The sequence below is a fragment of the Citrus clementina genome, unplaced genomic scaffold (assembly GCF_000493195.1).
Source record: "Citrus clementina cultivar Clemenules unplaced genomic scaffold, Citrus_clementina_v1.0 scaffold_1, whole genome shotgun sequence".
In the NCBI taxonomy this organism is placed as follows: Eukaryota; Viridiplantae; Streptophyta; class Magnoliopsida; order Sapindales; family Rutaceae; genus Citrus; species Citrus x clementina.
In genome coordinates, this window is record NW_006263303.1 from 8,166,618 (window position 1) to 8,184,385 (window position 17,768).

The 17,768-nt window shown below is 36.6% G+C and overlaps 2 protein-coding genes across 7 annotated transcripts; both read right to left on the minus strand.

The window, feature by feature from the left end:
• Positions 1–506: 506 nt before the first annotated feature.
• LOC18056152 (glutathione hydrolase 3) lies at positions 507–4,019 on the minus strand. Its single transcript, XM_006451295.2, has 7 exons — positions 3,440–4,019; positions 2,693–3,015; positions 2,087–2,605; positions 1,754–1,989; positions 1,368–1,632; positions 1,142–1,279; positions 507–897 (listed from the first exon to the last, which is right to left on the minus strand). The coding sequence occupies exons 1-7, from the start codon at positions 3,558–3,560 to the stop codon at positions 622–624; spliced, it is 1,878 nt and encodes a 625-aa protein (XP_006451358.1). The 5' UTR covers positions 3,561–4,019; the 3' UTR covers positions 507–621.
• A 411-nt stretch (positions 4,020–4,430) lies between these two features.
• Positions 4,431–17,079, minus strand: LOC18056153. Of its 6 annotated transcripts, XM_006451296.2 has the most exons (22): positions 15,959–17,079; positions 14,843–14,958; positions 13,992–14,200; positions 13,615–13,734; positions 12,857–12,985; positions 12,652–12,777; positions 12,430–12,485; positions 12,244–12,343; positions 11,999–12,116; positions 11,577–11,786; positions 10,145–10,475; positions 8,885–8,978; positions 8,474–8,582; positions 8,046–8,308; positions 7,787–7,914; positions 7,361–7,595; positions 6,482–6,670; positions 6,102–6,391; positions 5,846–6,029; positions 5,495–5,737; positions 5,041–5,126; positions 4,431–4,913 (listed from the first exon to the last, which is right to left on the minus strand). In XM_006451296.2, exons 1-22 carry the CDS (start codon positions 16,771–16,773, stop codon positions 4,766–4,768), a joined length of 4,299 nt encoding a protein of 1,432 aa, XP_006451359.1. In that variant the 5' UTR covers positions 16,774–17,079; the 3' UTR covers positions 4,431–4,765. The 6 variants fall into 6 exon arrangements, with proteins under 6 accessions (XP_006451359.1, XP_024048252.1, XP_024048251.1 ...); XM_024192484.1 differs by having other exon boundaries at positions 6,102–6,670; XM_024192483.1 differs by having other exon boundaries at positions 5,846–6,032; positions 6,102–6,670.
• Between the last annotated feature and the right edge of the window lie 689 nt (positions 17,080–17,768).

Here is a 17,768-nt window from a genome sequence, read left to right on the forward strand (position 1 = left end):
TATTTAATATTTGTTCCTTTTCATTTCTAACCTTTCCAGTTTTTGCTAACTTTTGCTTTTACTTTTATTTTATTATAATAATAATAATAATAATATAATAATATAATAAATATTATTTTTTAATTTAATGTTATATTATTTAATATTTTTATTTTTTTTACATTATAATTATTAATATAAATAAATGATTTATTGTTCAATAATATTATATTATTTTTTTTTATTTTTTTATTTTAATTTATTAATAAATTTACAATTTATTATGACTAATAATAAATATTTAAATATGAATAATATTAATTTAAAATTAATAATAATATGAAATATTAATACAATTTAAATATATTAATATAATATAATATTTAATTTAAATTAATCAAAAAAATTATTACAGTACAGTGTTGTACCAAATATTGTACATTATTATTATAATACAATGCTAATATAATACAACATAATATAATACACTAATATTAAAATAATACAATACAACACAATATAATACGTGTACCAAACGCACCCTTAATGAATAGCGTGCATACATTGTTGATTACACAAAAATCACAGTACTTTACAAAATAATAACAGCTGTGCTTATTTAATTCCGTCTACAATAACAAATCAAACAGCTGCAGGCCTCCCGTCCTTTCTTGGGTCGCTCACTGCCGTAAGAATTCCATGCAACGCTTGTGCATTGTCAATACCTTTTCCGATTTTTCGGATTCTGTTGATGGGATTTTGAAGAGTTTGAACAACAAACTGGACTATAGCTCCCCCTGCCTTAGCCTTCAATTGGTGACCCCTCTTTTCCAAGAAAAGCTTGCTTTCCTCAGAAATCTCAATGTGATCACCATCAATCACCGTCCAATTTTCGTAACTAACAACATTTGGTATCAGCTGCACAAATTCAGAGTAAAATCATCACATGATGTCTTTGAAATTTTTGGATGCTACATGTATATGTAACCATTGGAACCAATTATTTATGAGCTTTCAAATCGTCTCTCATCTGAGCTCTCCTGAACTTTAAAAAATTTCATATCACGTGTATTCTAGTAATAATGTATTACCACTAATAACCCACGTGATTTTTGCTTACGAAAAGTTCAGATATGAGAGAATTCCAACTCTGTTTACGAACCTTGTGGTAGACTCTTGGATTCTGGACTGCAGCTAAAGGTTCCATCCCCAAGATAAAATGGTTGATAAAAACTTGGGTTACTGCTGGAATGATGTTCATTCCACCACTACCACCAATAACCCCAGCTAGTTGATTATCCTGCAATGCAAGTAAACAAGAATGAGACTATGAGTATTGATCTGAGTAAGAACTATGATTCTATGAACATGAATGAATGCATATGTACCTTAGTAATAATAAGTGGAGTCATGGAAGACAAAGGTCTCTTATTTGGTTCAATAAAATTTGCTGGAGCAGGTGGTAGCTTGTCAGGAGATATCTCCGTGGGTATTGAGAAGTCGTCCATCTCATTGTTGAGGACAATACCAGTAGAAGGCGAGAGAATTCCAGCTCCAAAAGCATAGTTCACCGTTGTTGTCATAGACACTGCATTTCGCTCTGCATCTACAATGCAGAAATGACTTGTTCCATGATCTCTCAACTGACTCCACCTGGCCGTGAATGACTCAAAAGAGATTCAAAGAATCATGATGACCGCATGGCTATATGCCAGTTACATATTTAAGTAAACTGCATGATGCTTCATTGAATTTTTGCAGTTACATACTATACCTGTACATGTAGTAGTCTGGTGGAAAAGTAGTGTTGTCAAATATTTTAAGCTGAATTTGCTCCGCGTAAGATGGAGAAAGCATTTCAGACAAAGTGTTGGTATTGTTTACAAACTTGGGGTCACCTAAGGTCATTCGAACAGCAAACATGTGTTTAAGTGCTTCAATTAATCGATGTAGACCTAGATTTCCTTTTGCAGAATCTGAACTTCCATAACTATCGAAGATGTTTAGAATCTGCTTCATATCATCAACGTTTAGAAACGTAAATCACTTAACATGCTTCCTCCGTAATGAAATTTATAAACAGAATTGAGCAAAATTTGTTACCCACCATTGACATCCCAACAGTTCCACTTGACGGAGGTGGCATTCCAGATATAGTGTAGCCCATTGCATTTGCAGACATTGCATCCATTACATCAACTTTGTAACTCCTTAAATCCTCAATTGTCAAAATCCCACCAGCCTCTCTAACATCTTTCACTAACTTCTCACCGACAGTTCCATTGTACAAGGCTTCTGGCCCTTGTTCTGCCAATGCCTCCAGGCTCTGAGCTAGCTCAACATTATAACACTTATCACCTGATTTTAACAACTTCCCATTTGGTGCAAACACTTTTCGTAAGCCGCGATCATTTAAGATCACCTCTGCCTTGTTCGCTATGTGTTGTCCGAGATAAGGAGCAACCACGAAACCTTCTTTGGCGAGCTTTATTGCAGGTTGGAACAGAGCCCTCCAAGCCAAACGCCCATGTTTCAACCAGGCTTCATGAAGACCGGCTATCTCACCGGGAACTCCAATTGATAGAGCTCCTGTATACTTGGCTTCAGTGTCGTTTTCATACATATCCTGTTTGATGACAGTTGCATTACATTTCCGGGTTCATAGCTCCAACTCGAACAAGGGTATTGTTTGATGAAAGAGTAACTTAATTACCTGTGAAGCAGCTTGAGGGGCAGTTTCTCTCATGTCAAAAGCGAGAGTCTGTGAGGTTGCTGAAGATCTCAACACCATAAATGCACCGCCGCCTATTCCACTAGCCATAGGATTAACAACGCCAAGGCACAATGCAGTTGCCACTGCAGCATCAACAGCATGGCCACCAAGTCTAAGCGTTGATGCTCCAATTTCAGAGCAATGACCATCATCAGCTGCAACAACACCATGCTCTGATTCCACAACATCCCCATAATTGACTTTGAGTTTGAGCTTTCCATTAAAAAAAACTAAGCACTTGTCTTTGAATACGAGGCCTAGAACTGAATTGCAAACAAAACAAGATGACCATCTCTTACTTAGTTGAATAAAATCACCATAATAAATCAGGAGAAAAGAAACAAATCAAACTAAAATCAGGATTTATATATATAGCTATAAACCCACATTAAAAATAACAATAAAAGAAACTAAATCACAATCATTGAATGTCTTTTTCAGGATTTCAACCAGGTCATAAGTGAAGCGGCTAATAGTAACCAAGGTCCAAAAGCAAAAACCACTTAAAAAAAGAAAAAGATAAATGGTAAATTTAATTCCAAAAAGTCAGCAAATTAATAGATGGTCCTTCAACTTCACGGAGGGTGGATATGGAATTTGCCTACAAAGTCATCCTTACAGAATATTGAACTTTAAAAAAAAAGAAAGAAGAAAGAAATGAGAGAAAAGGATAATTGATAAACAAACTTGATGAAATGGCAAAGAACACAAGAAGCAGGCGCAGAGCTCTGTGCTTGGGAGCTGACGACACATGAATATTGATATGATTACTGCTCAAAAGTGGAGCCTCTGCGCTTTGTTGCCTCATAATACTTCTGTAGAAACTGAAGTAGGAATGCCGAAAGAGAAATTCTTCTTGTTTTTTTTTTTTTTTTGGGAATAGAGAAAGAGAAAGAGAAGAGTTTGGTTTAGTAGGGTGGGCTGCTGGACTGTTCCCTATATTTTGGCATTATGTCAGCGATGGAATCTCTTCTCTCAAATGTCTGCGATAGGATTCCCTTACCGCCTACCCAATCAAATTTCGCCGCGTCACCAAAGCGCAGCAAATTAGCCTGACCAAAATTAGAATCCGTTTCCGTGGGAGAACCAAACGGAGAGATGGTCAAATCTGTAAAATTAAATAAAATAAAAAAGATCTCGCAGGCCACACGCAAGAACAAATGATCGTCGGCGATTACGTCATTTTCGTAAAATTTAAAGAGAGGCAGGTTTGGCTGCTGCAGCACACGTGGAAGAAAGCAATTAACTGGATGATGTAAAATTCTCGATTTCTATCACGCTTTAACCCGGGTTGATTTGAAAATTTATGATTTGTGCCTTTCGAGAAAAACGAACGTGACGCACGGTAGGTCCCAAAATAGAACCATCTGTGAATCCTAAACCCATTAAAATTCCATAGTTAAAATATAAATCCACAAGTGAGACCGACGAAGATTAAAAGCTTCTCGCAATTCTCATGTTGCTAAAAATGGTGCTCCCATCCACAGTCAGAACCCACCACCGACCATTTACTGCGCAGTGAAGTCATGGACTAACCAATTTACCATTAAAATCAGAAATTTACGCAGATAGTGATGTCTTATGAATCATTGCATCAATTTGCTCAAAATAGGTTACTTCAACGTGCGGTCATGGACTAACCAATTTGCAATTTAAATGAGAGATTTACGCTCAAATTGATATATAAACAAACATTACAATGTCTTTCATAATCTTTTTCAGTACGTACAAAGGCCAAAAATCAAAAGAGGAGGGGAGAAAAAAAAAAGTGAGAAAATGATATATTGCACAAAGAAAACCAACCAATAATCTATGGACACCGCAAAGTGCACACTGTTATTTACATTACAAAAATATGGCTGCCACTTCGTCTCCTCTCTCTATACTATCCAATCTGTACACACACCATTTAAGTCGCCTATTCTCTCAACAAATCAAAAATATGAAAAAAGATGAACAAAACACATCTTAACACACTCAACCGTGGCTAGAACCCTATTCAGGGAATGCTTTTCATGACTGCCAGAACACGTCAGGATCCTTGCTATACAGGGAGTAATCTTGAATTTCTTGATTGGCCACATGGAAATCAATCAACCGGGCTTGAATAATTTTACACAACAATAATCCAGAAGGAAGCATCCACCATTCACTTTCGTCCCTGCACCCACCAACACCCCACAAAAATCACATATTTCAGCCGTACAGTCTGTACTGCATTCAATAGCACAATTAGCAAAGGCAACTTCCCACATAATTTGCCACGCCATCGAATAAAATATACTTACATGCTAAAATTCCAGGACTGAAAGTTCAAAGTCTTTTTACTTGAATGGTCTCTGTAATGAAGATATCCACATATGAAGGCAGTTGCCTGTTATCCAGAAATAAATTGGATTGAGAATACGTGAACAAGCAACAGTTTGGTGTTCAAATTCAATCACATCGTATATGAAGATAAAAAAGAATAAGGCTGAACTATCCAGGACCCAAAAAAAAAAAAAAAAAACAAGACTGAACGGTTACAAAAAATAAAATTGCTGGAGTTCATATTTCCATCTTTGGACAAGTCAGATTATTGTAAAAAAATTAAAACCACATTTTCCATTCTTGAATTATCAGAGGTGAATTTGTATTATCAGAATACGGCTGATGCTTGTTTCTTGCAACCTAGATCAGCATATATATTCAATTCTTTCAAGCATCAAATAATTTTAAAAGATGGACAGAGATTTAACTTACAACATTGATTAAGGATGTTATGTTCCACAAAGCATATATACGGGCTAGGCCTGCTGACCTTCTAGGTCCATGACTGAATAGAGCACTTATTCCAGCCGGGAATGGAAACAGCAGACCAAGAGGAAGGATAAAGAGGACTAGAAAAAAGTTGAGAAGTGAAATAGAATACATCTGTAGCAATGTAAGCAAGACTAAGCTAAAATCCGCTAATAGTAGTACAGAGACAAGCAAGCCAACAAGATCCTGCAAAATGAGATAAACAAAAAGTCAGAGTACCATCTCAAGTTTCGGCCAAATATTGGAAAAAGAAAATGGATCTGTCAATGTATACACTAGAAGTATGTCAACTACCTGATGACCAACGGGTTTAGAATTATGAACAATAAAGGAAAAGGTATAACATATAGCTCTCTTTGTCTTAAGACTTTGTAAGCTTTTGGCATCCAAAATCCCTCCAAATATCCGTCTTCGTGTCATTAGATGTTCATTGACTCTCAAATAATGTACCGCATCCTCCCTATGGATTCTAAGCAAACTGCTGATTACAATAGTTGGAAAATTAGTTGCTTCCAACAAAAAAAGTAAAATAAATAAAAATAAAAATTACCTTGACTGTTGCTCATGTAGCAAAGATCTATCTTGAACTTCAAAAACATGTGCCAGACTTCTGTTCTCAGTAGCATATACCACAACTCCAAACTGGCAATATCCAGAAGATGTAGGCTGAAACCAAGCAAGATCAACACGTATACCATATTGACATAAACTAGGATTTGCATGAGTGTCAAGCCAACTGATAAGATGACCAAAAGTAGTTTTTAAATGTCCACAGTGAACCAATCGCAGTTGAGCGTTTACACCAGCTACTAGTCGGTACCACACAGTTGGTGGAACAGACTGGAAAATGCAAACAAAACAATTCTCGTCATTTAGGAATACCATATAATTTACAAAGGGACAACCTTGTAAATTAATAAAATCATTAACCTGACTCATAAGGCTGGTCACAATGTTATCATTATGAAGAGAGAAAGGAGACATGTAGCTTCCATCTCCCCCAAAACACAAAGACATTGGTAATCTTTGATTAAGTCGAGGAGGAAGATCAGCTCTCTTTTCATCTCCGCCAAGAAAAAAGTCGATATATGCTAGCATTAAATCAGCGGTTGCAGCTACCTGCAACAGAATACAGTGAGCATTAATGTCAAATTTGCTGATTCCGTTATAATTAAACAGAAAATATGCTTGGGAGGACAATAAATGAGGACAGATTGAAAGCATCTGCAGGAAGGATGCCCTGGGTGAAACAGAACAGGACAGTCTAAATGCAACAAAGATCTTCCTAGGCCACTTGAGCCCTTCCTGATCATTCTCATCTATATCACTTCAGAAGATTTTAAGCTTTTCAACAACAAAATAGCAAAGTGTTGTACAAGAACCAACACCAAACAATAAAGATCCTCAAGAGTCTAAATTTTAGGTTCAGTACCACAAAAACTATGCTAAATTTTGCAGGCAGCAGATCTAATTGATATTGGGAATAAATTATTAACTAAGTTTACTAAGGTATACTCAAGGACAGCATTTCAACATTAGTCAACAAGATCATAATCCTAATGGAAACACAAAACTCAATTTCAAAGGCCATTACCAAATCCAAATCCTAAATACCTGTAACATTGACACCCTTAGATTTAAAAATTTTGTAGTGGAAAAAGATGAGTGGTTGAAATGCTGTCTACAATCACAAAAAATAAAAATTACAAATAACCCAACAAATGTATATAACAAACATAAGGAGAGCAAAACAAATTGGAAAAAAGGGCAATAAAGAGGCAATTTGGAATATATTTAAGAGAAAAGAACCTTAAGCCCTTCATATAGAGCACGTGAGCGACAAGAACGTAAGCAGGAATGGTCATACTCTGACCGAACAAATTCACGAAGTTGTTGTAATTTATTTTTCCGACATAGCTGTAGCCAGGACCACGCAAGTGGATATGCAAGGACAGAAAGAATACTATAAACTGAACCCTCCCACCACTGATAAGCAGCTAAAGCATTAATCTCATCTGCAAATCTATTGAATGCATCCTCATATCTGTGATGCAAATGATATATTAGAGCACAAATTACAGTAAAAGACTAAATTATACAAAACAATAAATTATTAAATATGTAAAATACTTTAGAGCTTCTAGAAACAAAGAACTTGTAACTTGATATTAAAGACGACCTTCAGAGTAACACCTAACAAAGTCATTTTATATCTAGAGAGATAAGAGAACTTACACAATTTCTATTACTTGTTCTGGAGGAGAATGAGGCAGATGCCAAGGCTCACTGAAAGTATTTTGCCCCATAAAATACATTCTATGAACATGACTCTGTGACTCCTCAGTTCTATTTGTCTCCATAACCTGAAAGAAGAAACAAATTATCATCCTCGGAATAATGCAACAAATCGCAATAGCATCCTAATGTTGCTGCCTACTGGTTCCATATAAAAGATGAAATATTAAATAAAGCAGCAATAAAATTGGATAGCAACCTCATTTAAAGACTCTAGGAAAGGGAAGGAGTGATCTATCCGACGAGCTGGCACAAGAGCTGGCAGTTCATCCCCACCCATGTATTTCATCCGTGCAACACTAAGAACAAGAGCTAACAGGATGAGGAGACCTAAGAGAATAAGACCAAACAACCACGGCCCACCAAAAGTGTATACCAACTCTTCAAGCGTTGTATAACAGTGAGGCATGTGATATCTCTCAGAAACGCACTTATATGGACAAGGACATTCAGTGACACCACCTGTTTAACATATTGTACAAATTTAAGAACAGAATTAACAAGAGAAATAACAACCTTAAAGCACCTAAGACAATTTCAAAGGTTTTTAGATCAAAAAGTAACATTCACAGCAATGACAACAGGTCTTTCACATACAGAAGAAGCTTAATTAGAAATTTAAAATACCTCGAATAGGAATATACAAAGCACGATGCGGAAGCTCATTAGATGAGCAATTACGACAAAGAGCTCTATCAGATCCACTCACATTCTTAAAAGTCCCAACAGGGCATTCCTGCAGTACAATTGCTCAACCAGTGAGGACAAGCACATCAACAAGTTAAAAGGCAAGGTAACAGAAAAGTGTCACCATTAGAAGGAGTAAAATATTAAAAAAAAAAAAAAAACAACCACAAAGATATTGCTGGAAAACAAATAACTAGATATGGGTAGAGGTTTGAGGTCAAAAAATCAAAAGTTTTTCTATACGTCACTAAAATACTTTACATGCAACATCGCACAGATAATGTTAAATGATCAAAACTATTGGGTTGCGAAACAAGTCAAATATCACAAGACATAAAAAGATGAAGCTACCTCACAAAAGACGCCATAAAGACCTCTAGGGCAAGCCTTCCCTGTAACAGTCCCATTTCCACCAGCAAGACCCTGACCTCTACCAAGTCCTCCCCTGGCATCAGAGAAATAAGGCTCAAAATCTAACCAATTCAATTCAGAATCCATAATTTACCATGGTTAATAACAAAACAAACAGAAAATGGCCGAGGGTGAAGATGAAAAAAACATCAGCTTAAAGCCAAAAGAACACATGGAATAGTTACTTATAAGCAAGCTGCTGGGGCCAGTAGGAGACTTGTCCAATTAAAATTTGGTTGGTTGGAATAATCAAAAATACAAATTCACGTCTGTGTGCCCGAGGTACATGCGCAACTAAAGAATAATGACTATTCATTGCCAAAATGTGTATAAACTAATTGAGGGAGTCATACAAATTTTTTCATGAGATTTCCACTTATAAACAAACTTATTTCAAGTATTATAGCAGTTTCACACACACACCATCATGTTGCAGCATAAACATTCGATATTATAGATATACATACATGTTTGACTTGAGTACTTTTAGTCTCAATTTTTGAGAGTTGCCACGACCCAGTGGGGAAAAAAAAGAATACACGCTTGTCTTCATGACAGGGTTATATGACACCATGATGCTTCACTGTTGGCACTAACAGAGGTTTTTGTACACTTCTTATGGGTGCTTTTTTCAATAACCTTATTAATGAAATAGGCACAGGATTCCGACATGCATATCAACATGTCTTCTTCAGCAATAGGATCAAAGTTTATGCAAATTATTTTCACAGAATCTTATAATACATCCACTTCAAGTCCTTTGAACAGATACCTATCTTGCACAGTATTGAAGGATGAATCCTACCAGTAGTCAAGAGTCTTTCATGACTTAATAACAACTTAAAATCTGAGCTACGGTCTCACCTCAATCACTTCTAGAATTCAACAAGTCAGACATCGTACTTCGGAAGTTTTAAAATGCCGAAAAACAATGAGTCAAGGAGTACTTAAAAATTTCCCATAACAGGGTGTAGGAAATATGCTTGAAAGTAAAGCTGCTTTTAATACTTCAACTGCATGATATATTTAATAGCTCCAAACTCAGAACCATTTATTTTCAACAATCTGCCAGACCAAGCAGCAAATGTTTGGTAAAGGACCATTGGCATTAAAATAGACAAACCATAGAAGGAAACAAGCAGTCTAATCATTCACAAGGAATTGAATGCAAGAAAAGAGTACAGTTTGCTGGATGCAAACCTAGCATCAATGCTTCCATTCACACTTGCCAAGGGAAGATACTCATCTCCAATTGGTATATCTGACCAATGAAAATGAATCCTTCCACCACCACCACCACCACCGCCACTATGACTGCCACGTCCACCAGTAGTGGAGATAGAAGAAGACTCACCAAGTACTAATGTATGAATAAACAAAAGAATGGTTCCACCAGATCCACCCCCAGGACCTACAGTTGAGATAAGCCTACCATCTTGCTGATGGATTTCTTCTTCAAAGCTTTCACCATCAGCTCTAATTGAACCGTAAACAGATAAACTTGTCAGTGAATGCTCCAATGAACCCATCACTGTCCAAAGAAAAAGATAAAGTAATGATCCATAAGGAGGGTAAAAAAGAAAATCCACAATGTAATTCAAATCAACTGAGTAGAGCAATAGCCAAACTTGAACAATGTCCTTATTTGATAAATGAATCTACAGTTGAGTCAAAACTATGTTGGGCCGAATATTTTTTTTTCTTACACCACTTCTAGTGCACTAATATTGAAACATGCACTAGAAAAGAATCATAATCATAAATCATCACCAAGGATATTTTTCTTTTTCTTTATCTTTTGAAAGTAATATTACAAATCTATCGATATTACCTGAATAAGTTAATGGGGGGACACTACCTGAATTAGCTATTCATAAATCCAAAATCTAATGGGACACTACCTGAATTAGATCTATTATAGCACGGACCAAGAATCTGCTACTCAAGTAGGGTAGGTGATATATGCTTCCATTATACTTGGGAGAAATATGCTTCCATTATACTTGGGAGAAAGCATTCTCCCACACTTGAAAGTGGGACAGAATACTTGAACTCATTCCCCCTAAGTTGGGAGAGTGAGCCCCCAACCACTCCACCACGAGGTGGTTGGTCTGCACCAAGAATCTTTCCAGTAAAGCATTAGTTAGAAGAATGATACTACTAACAATATTAAACAACATTTCTAAAAGTAGCAAGACAACACTGACCAGATAACAAAGCACTGACTCTAAGTACTCATGGAAGAGAACATATGATTTCAGAGACCAGGCCTAGGTTGTGACCCAATACTAGGGAAACAGGATGTCAAGCTTCAAAAGGAAAGAAGTAAGCATTAATTTCAACATCACCCAGCATGGCACAGAGTGGATGCTTTCAACAAACTTGTCAAAAGCGTAAAATTTCCAAAGTGAGAGAGAAGATAATGCAAATGGAAGGCATAGATCCCTACAATCTAAATCAAGCAAATAGTAGATATAAATAGAATTTGCTCCAAACTCTTAACTAGATAGTAATTCATGCTTGAGCCGCTGCAGTTTAACCTTCATTTTGCACTTGATTTCAGATTTCGGTGAGAAGCATAGAAGAATAAATTAAGAACAGAATCACTATCTTATCAAATTAACAAGTTTACCTACTATGCCGCCACCGGCAATTGCACCAGCCAGATTATCGTTTCCACTGCCACTACCAAGTTCACAAGGCAAATCGGCATCCCCATATGTAGCACCACCATCAATGAAACTTCCATTAAAGTATCCCTGCCCACCTTTACCACCATGTCCACCACCACCGCCAAGACCATTGTCAAATACTTTTCCTCTTCCCACTCCATGAGTGCATCCTACAGATAAACCCAAATGAAATTTCAGAAAACACAATTTTACCAGGAAATGAACAGTTTTGATCTAACACTATAATCTGAAACATTCAATATGTGAATCTATCAGACGAAAAAGGAAAAACGAGAAGGAGACATTCTACAGTTCAACTCCATGTGAGCAATGCAGTTACCAATCATGCTGGAATTTTAAATGGATAAGAGTTAAGACACACCTAGGCCAGATGCACTTATTGCTCCAGAAACCTGGACGACAACAGTTCTAACCAAGTGAAAATGAACAACAGATCCTTTTATAATGCCTTCAATATTAATCTCTTCAGCTCGACAGATCTGAAGCAACAATTCACAAAAAAATAGTGTCTAAGAAACCCAAAAGCCAAAGCCCATCACAGCACAATAGTCATACACTAATCTGATGAAGATGAGTACTTAGCGTTCAATCTAGCTAATGGGATACCTGAAGAGTGAAGGATAATGACGAGTTCAGATTGCAATCTTCTAGAGGATGAAGCAATTCCACTGGGCAATCATGGCGGTCACAATAAAGTCGTGGTTTCCTACAGTTTTTCCCCCCAAAAAAAAAAAAATTACTAATCTATTAAAAAAATTAGGTTCAATGATGAATATATAATTCATAACTTACGTATCATTGTTACTTGCATTTTCTGAGGGACCTTGCAAAACAGATCCAGGTCCAACCTTCATTTCATGGGAAGCAAAGTAAGAACACAAAATGAATAATTTCCACATAAAATTGATCAAAGCAAATTTCTCTACCTCTAACTGAAAATTTCATCCGTAAACTAGTAAATATGATTTGAAGACAACATAAAATTCAATGCTACATGTTGAGGCCTGAGCTTACATTGATACTGAAAAATAAGGACAGGATCAGACGCTGTGCCTCAATCATATCTCCTGGTCCAGACAAATTCAGAAAACCTTGTCCGTTAACTCCCAAATTGGCATCAGAACGTATCACAGATGATTCCTGAGAAACAAATACAGCTCCATTAAAATATTAAAAAAGATCATCTAGTAAACAAGAAAACAAAGAAGATATAACACACCTTGAGAACCATTAAATTGGTAGCCTCAAGCAAGGATGTCGCCAGAATTGCATCGTCACCAGCATCTATAAGCATTTTGGAATTCCACATCAAGTGCATTTTGACAGACATACGAAGAGCTCCATATATCTAATTTCAATTGCAGGTAACAGTAATGAAGACCATTATTAATATTATGATAACTATAATGTAAAATGATCGTATAGTCTGCAGCTTTATGTAAGGCAAGAGATAATGGCAACAGAACAAAAATTAGGTATGGACAAAAATGCCTCCAGAAAATTATATCATTTAATAGCAATAATGAAAACATCAGCACTGCAAAAGTTTGCTCACAACAGAAAGATAAAAATGCATTCAGAAGAAAACAGTAATTCAACAACTATACAAACATGGGAAGGTCAATATTTAGAAGCCAAAAAGAATCCAAAAGGAATTTTCAGAGATAGAGAATCTGAGATCTAGATCAGTAAAGCAATGGAGATATTCTGAGGTTAACAGATTGAAAATGCAGACAAGTAATTTAAATGATAACTATATATGTGATGTTTCTCATGAGATCAGTGGAGATATTCCCATGTATAGTATAATGTAATTTAAAAGATTTAAATGCCAACAAACAGTGGGTATATTTGGTAGCATAGGGAGTAAGTTAAACTAAGAAAAACTACCTACAACGGAGCGGTTATTGAGAGAGTAAAATTTGGCTGATAAAATATGAAACTCCGCTAAAGAGTGGAAAGGTGCATGTAACTTGCCTTGACAATGGAATCACTCATTAGAAGCTCTTCTGCCAGCAACTCAAATTCAGATGTAGCATAGTGTGCAAGCCCAAAACTTAGGACTGCCCCCTGTGATAAATGAATCTGTCCTCGAACCTATTTAAGTAGCAGATACATCAAAAAGGAAGAACATGATGGATATCTACAAACTGTTACAGAACATCCATAAATAACCCAGTGAATGAGTCTAAATGTAACCAAAACAGCTATCATAAATGCTGTCTTAGCCTATGCAATTACTGAGGATTAAGACTTGAATAAAACCAACCCAACAAAAATAAACGCAATCACCCAGAATGGCCAATAACCATGTAAATCCAAACAGGTAAACAAGATAGTACTTCTTTAGTCACCTGTACACGACTCCAAAACAAAGGAACAGAAGCCTTGGCATTATCCCGAATATAAACATTTGTCCAAAGTTGCTGTTTTGGAAACTCTAAAAGAAGCGTGTCAGTATTTGTTGGCAGGTTGTCATTGCTTACAAAAAGCCTCCGAGGCACAGCATCATAATATGTCCCTGCAGCACCCGCATTTTCAGGACACCCAAAACTCCTTCCCCCTAAAAACAAGATAACAAGCAATGTAAGAAAAAAATATGGTTATTAAGCAACTATTTTTATTTTCTGGAAATATAATATATATTAACATCTTTTAAAGAGGATAAAATATTGCAAACAGAATGAGATGAATCTCCTCCAAGACTCTGAGGGAGAGAGTGAACAATTGGACGCGCATATTATCAGACAGAAAAAACCCCACAATCATTTTAATCAACTTTCCTGGATTGCTGTTTAAGTGGAATTTCGTGAATGAAGTTTGTTATGAGCTTCATGTTATATAAATGCTTAAAAAAGTTGGCACATGCTAAATTACAATTGATATGGAAAGAGAAGGGAACAAATCGAACATAAGTTTTATAAGCAATAGAAATCAAAACTAAATTTTATTCAGCCCATCTGCTCAACTCTTTTGTTTCCTAAGCGTAAAATCCATAAAATAAGAGCTAGGAAACTCAATCTAGAATAGCAGTCTCCTGAGGAGAAGGCCAATGCAGAATGCTAAGAGTTAAAAAATCAGTTCCAATTACACTTCACATTTACATATAAACATTTCCTTCTCTAAATTCTCCAAAATGACAAGTTAAAAAAAAAAAAAAAAAAAAAACATATGCGAAGACAAAAGGTAAATGCCTAAGCCATACCATGAACACAAACTTCAGCACCATCATGTCGGCTAAAAACATTGATAGAAACTCTACCACCACCACCTCCAGCAAATCCATTCCCCCCAGAGGCACTTATTTTACCATTTCCTGTCCTGCTCTTCACAGAAGAAATTTATAAATTGAGTGAAATTTTAGTTGGCTATTCTACGAGTTAAAAAAAAAAGGTCTATACTATGACTTAAGAAAGTAATAAATAAACCAGGAGTGGCAACCCAAAAAAAAAAAGACCAACACAAAAAAGAAAAAATAAATAAATAAATAAATAATAGAACTCAATATCAGACCCACAATTAATACTACCATTCCACTAGTAAGGTAAAACCAAGATTTTTTGTGTTTATATCATTCTTTCTCCAGACATTAGAAATTAGTGATTACCTTAATATTTTTCCAAAAAAGTGACCTCCAGAAGAGAGAAAGAGAGAGAACAGAAAAAGAAATACCTATCTTGACAGGATTTTTAAACAAATTTCATAAAAACTAGAATATGTCCGGTTGTTATTTAAAAGCAATGTAGAAAACTCTATGTTCAGAAGTATTCTCATAAGTTGACACATTTAGTTAGAGCTCCATGCTAACATAAGTTTCAAGATGCCACAATATTTCTCTCCCTGAGATTATCCAATATGTTTGCTTCTATCTATTGAAGTCAAGTTCATTTCATTGGTAACAGACTTCACTTCGATCCAAAAACATACATTGTAGCCCATAAATCTTTAAATCAATTACTATATGTGCAAAATTCATCAAGTTATTATCATGATTGCCAAAAGGCCACATCCAAATATAATTAAATTCACATACATTCTGCTATCCCCATCACCTTTTCTACATCAAGTCAAATTTACTTTCACAGTCTCTTCTTCATAGTATTTACTTTTTCTCCTAGCCAATCACTCATAATATAGCTAGCTAACACATAAAGTAAACCCAAATTTGTGTACAACTTGTATGGATGCAACATTTAAACTCTGAAACCACCATTGAACCGCAATCAATAATTAAAATTTAAAAAAAAAAAAAACTAATACTCACAAGAGAAATACAAAACCATTGCATAAAAGTAAAACAAGCCAAAGCAATAAACTTTACATTCTATGGGCCTTGACATAAATGCTGCCACCGGAGCCTCCACCACCTTTCACACCGACATCACCGCCATCCGCTAACAAACTCCCGTTAACCTCTATCTCATTCACAACCTCCAACCGAATCCTCCCACCACCATCTCCCCCAAAATTCTCCCCCTTAAAAGTGGTCCCACCTTTGCTCCCGTAACTCCAGGGCTCCTCCAACGAAGACCACGAGTACGGGTCTCCTCCCCACACATCGTCCGGCAACTTCATGTTATCCACTAGGCAACTCGCCCCTCTCCCTCCGTGGCCCCCACCAGCGCCCTGAACTCCATCAGGTGTCCCACTCGTCTCGGCCGGCGGCTCCCCCCCCAAGCCGGTCGCGTTCACCACCGAACCAGACGAGAAACTCGCGTTCAAAGCGGAAACATAAACCGTCCCAGCAACTATCTCTGAGTTTCGACCCAACAAGAATTCGCCAGTAACATTAATCGTTAGCAGGCAACCTTTAATCGGACAGCATAACGTTACACCTGGAAGTATGTGTAAATTTCCCGAGCCTTCCACGTAAATGTCGTCGTTTTCGAAGGTTAAGCTAGAATTGAGCAGGCAAACAGTTTCAAGAGTACCGACACCGCCAAGGTCCCTTTGGCATGATAGAGACGGAGGGTGAGGTGGCGCTATCGGCGGAGGTGGTGACGGAGGCGTGTAATCGCCGTGAAACAATGAATCAGCTCCGAAGCCGATCACCGGGAAATTGTATTGATCGAGAGATAAGGGAGTTTCTAGTGAGAAGAAGATCAAAATAGTAAACATGAGGAAAATTTGAGCCATTTAGAGAAGAGAAACTCATTACATAGCGTCAAAGGAAAAAATAAAAATTGTGCAAGTGAAGAGTTGATAAGAGAAAGACGTAAGAGGTGTGAATGAATTTGACAACGAAGAAAGAGGCCTTGAATGGAAAATTCGAATAAGGGATTGGGTAAGGAGTGTAAAAATGGAAAGTACGAGGTCGTTTTGGAAAGTTATTAGCTGGTTGATCAATGGTATGGTATTTTATGGGAAACTTAAACAGGGAGACGAACAGGGAAGGGAAGAGTAGAGTGCTCTCTCTGGTGAACAGATGCCAAATGGAAGCACAGAAGCAGCACGTGTGCAGTACACGTGTGGAGTTGTTAGGCGGTCTTTATTTATTTTTTCATTTTTGATCTTAAAGGGCCATGCACCCCATAGAGTAGGTCGGACTTCCCTGTGGATTCATTTTGGGCCACGTCATTGACCCATAACAAAAGGCCGTTTAACATGGACGCATGATCCATAAAATTCACATAATTATGCCATGCGGATTCATTTATGGTGGTATTATTTTTTATATTTTAGAAAATATTTTGTTATCGTTTCAAAAAAAAAAAAAAAAAAAAAGAAGAAGAAAGTATTTTGTTATATATATTGACGTGGGAGGGGCTGATTTTGACAAAAGTGATTTTGATTTGTTTTACTAAACACTAAAATTAAATTTTAGATTTTTAAAATCACTTTTAAGCCTCCTAAAAGCAATCCCTAACAGGCCCTAAGATGGAGTAGAATTCGATAATTAAGTAGGTGCTGGACTATGTTACATTATTGGTGAGCTAGCTTGTTGCATGTCAAAGTTGAATTTCTTGATGGTCCAGTACGCACGATGCTCGAGTTCCACAAGTAGGTGACAAGCTTTTTCGTACACTAGGCTATAGGGTAACATCCTAATCGGGGTCTTGAAAGTCGTTCTCTATGCCCATAATGCATCATCGAGTCTCAATAACCAATCTTTTTGTCTAGTCTCACCATCT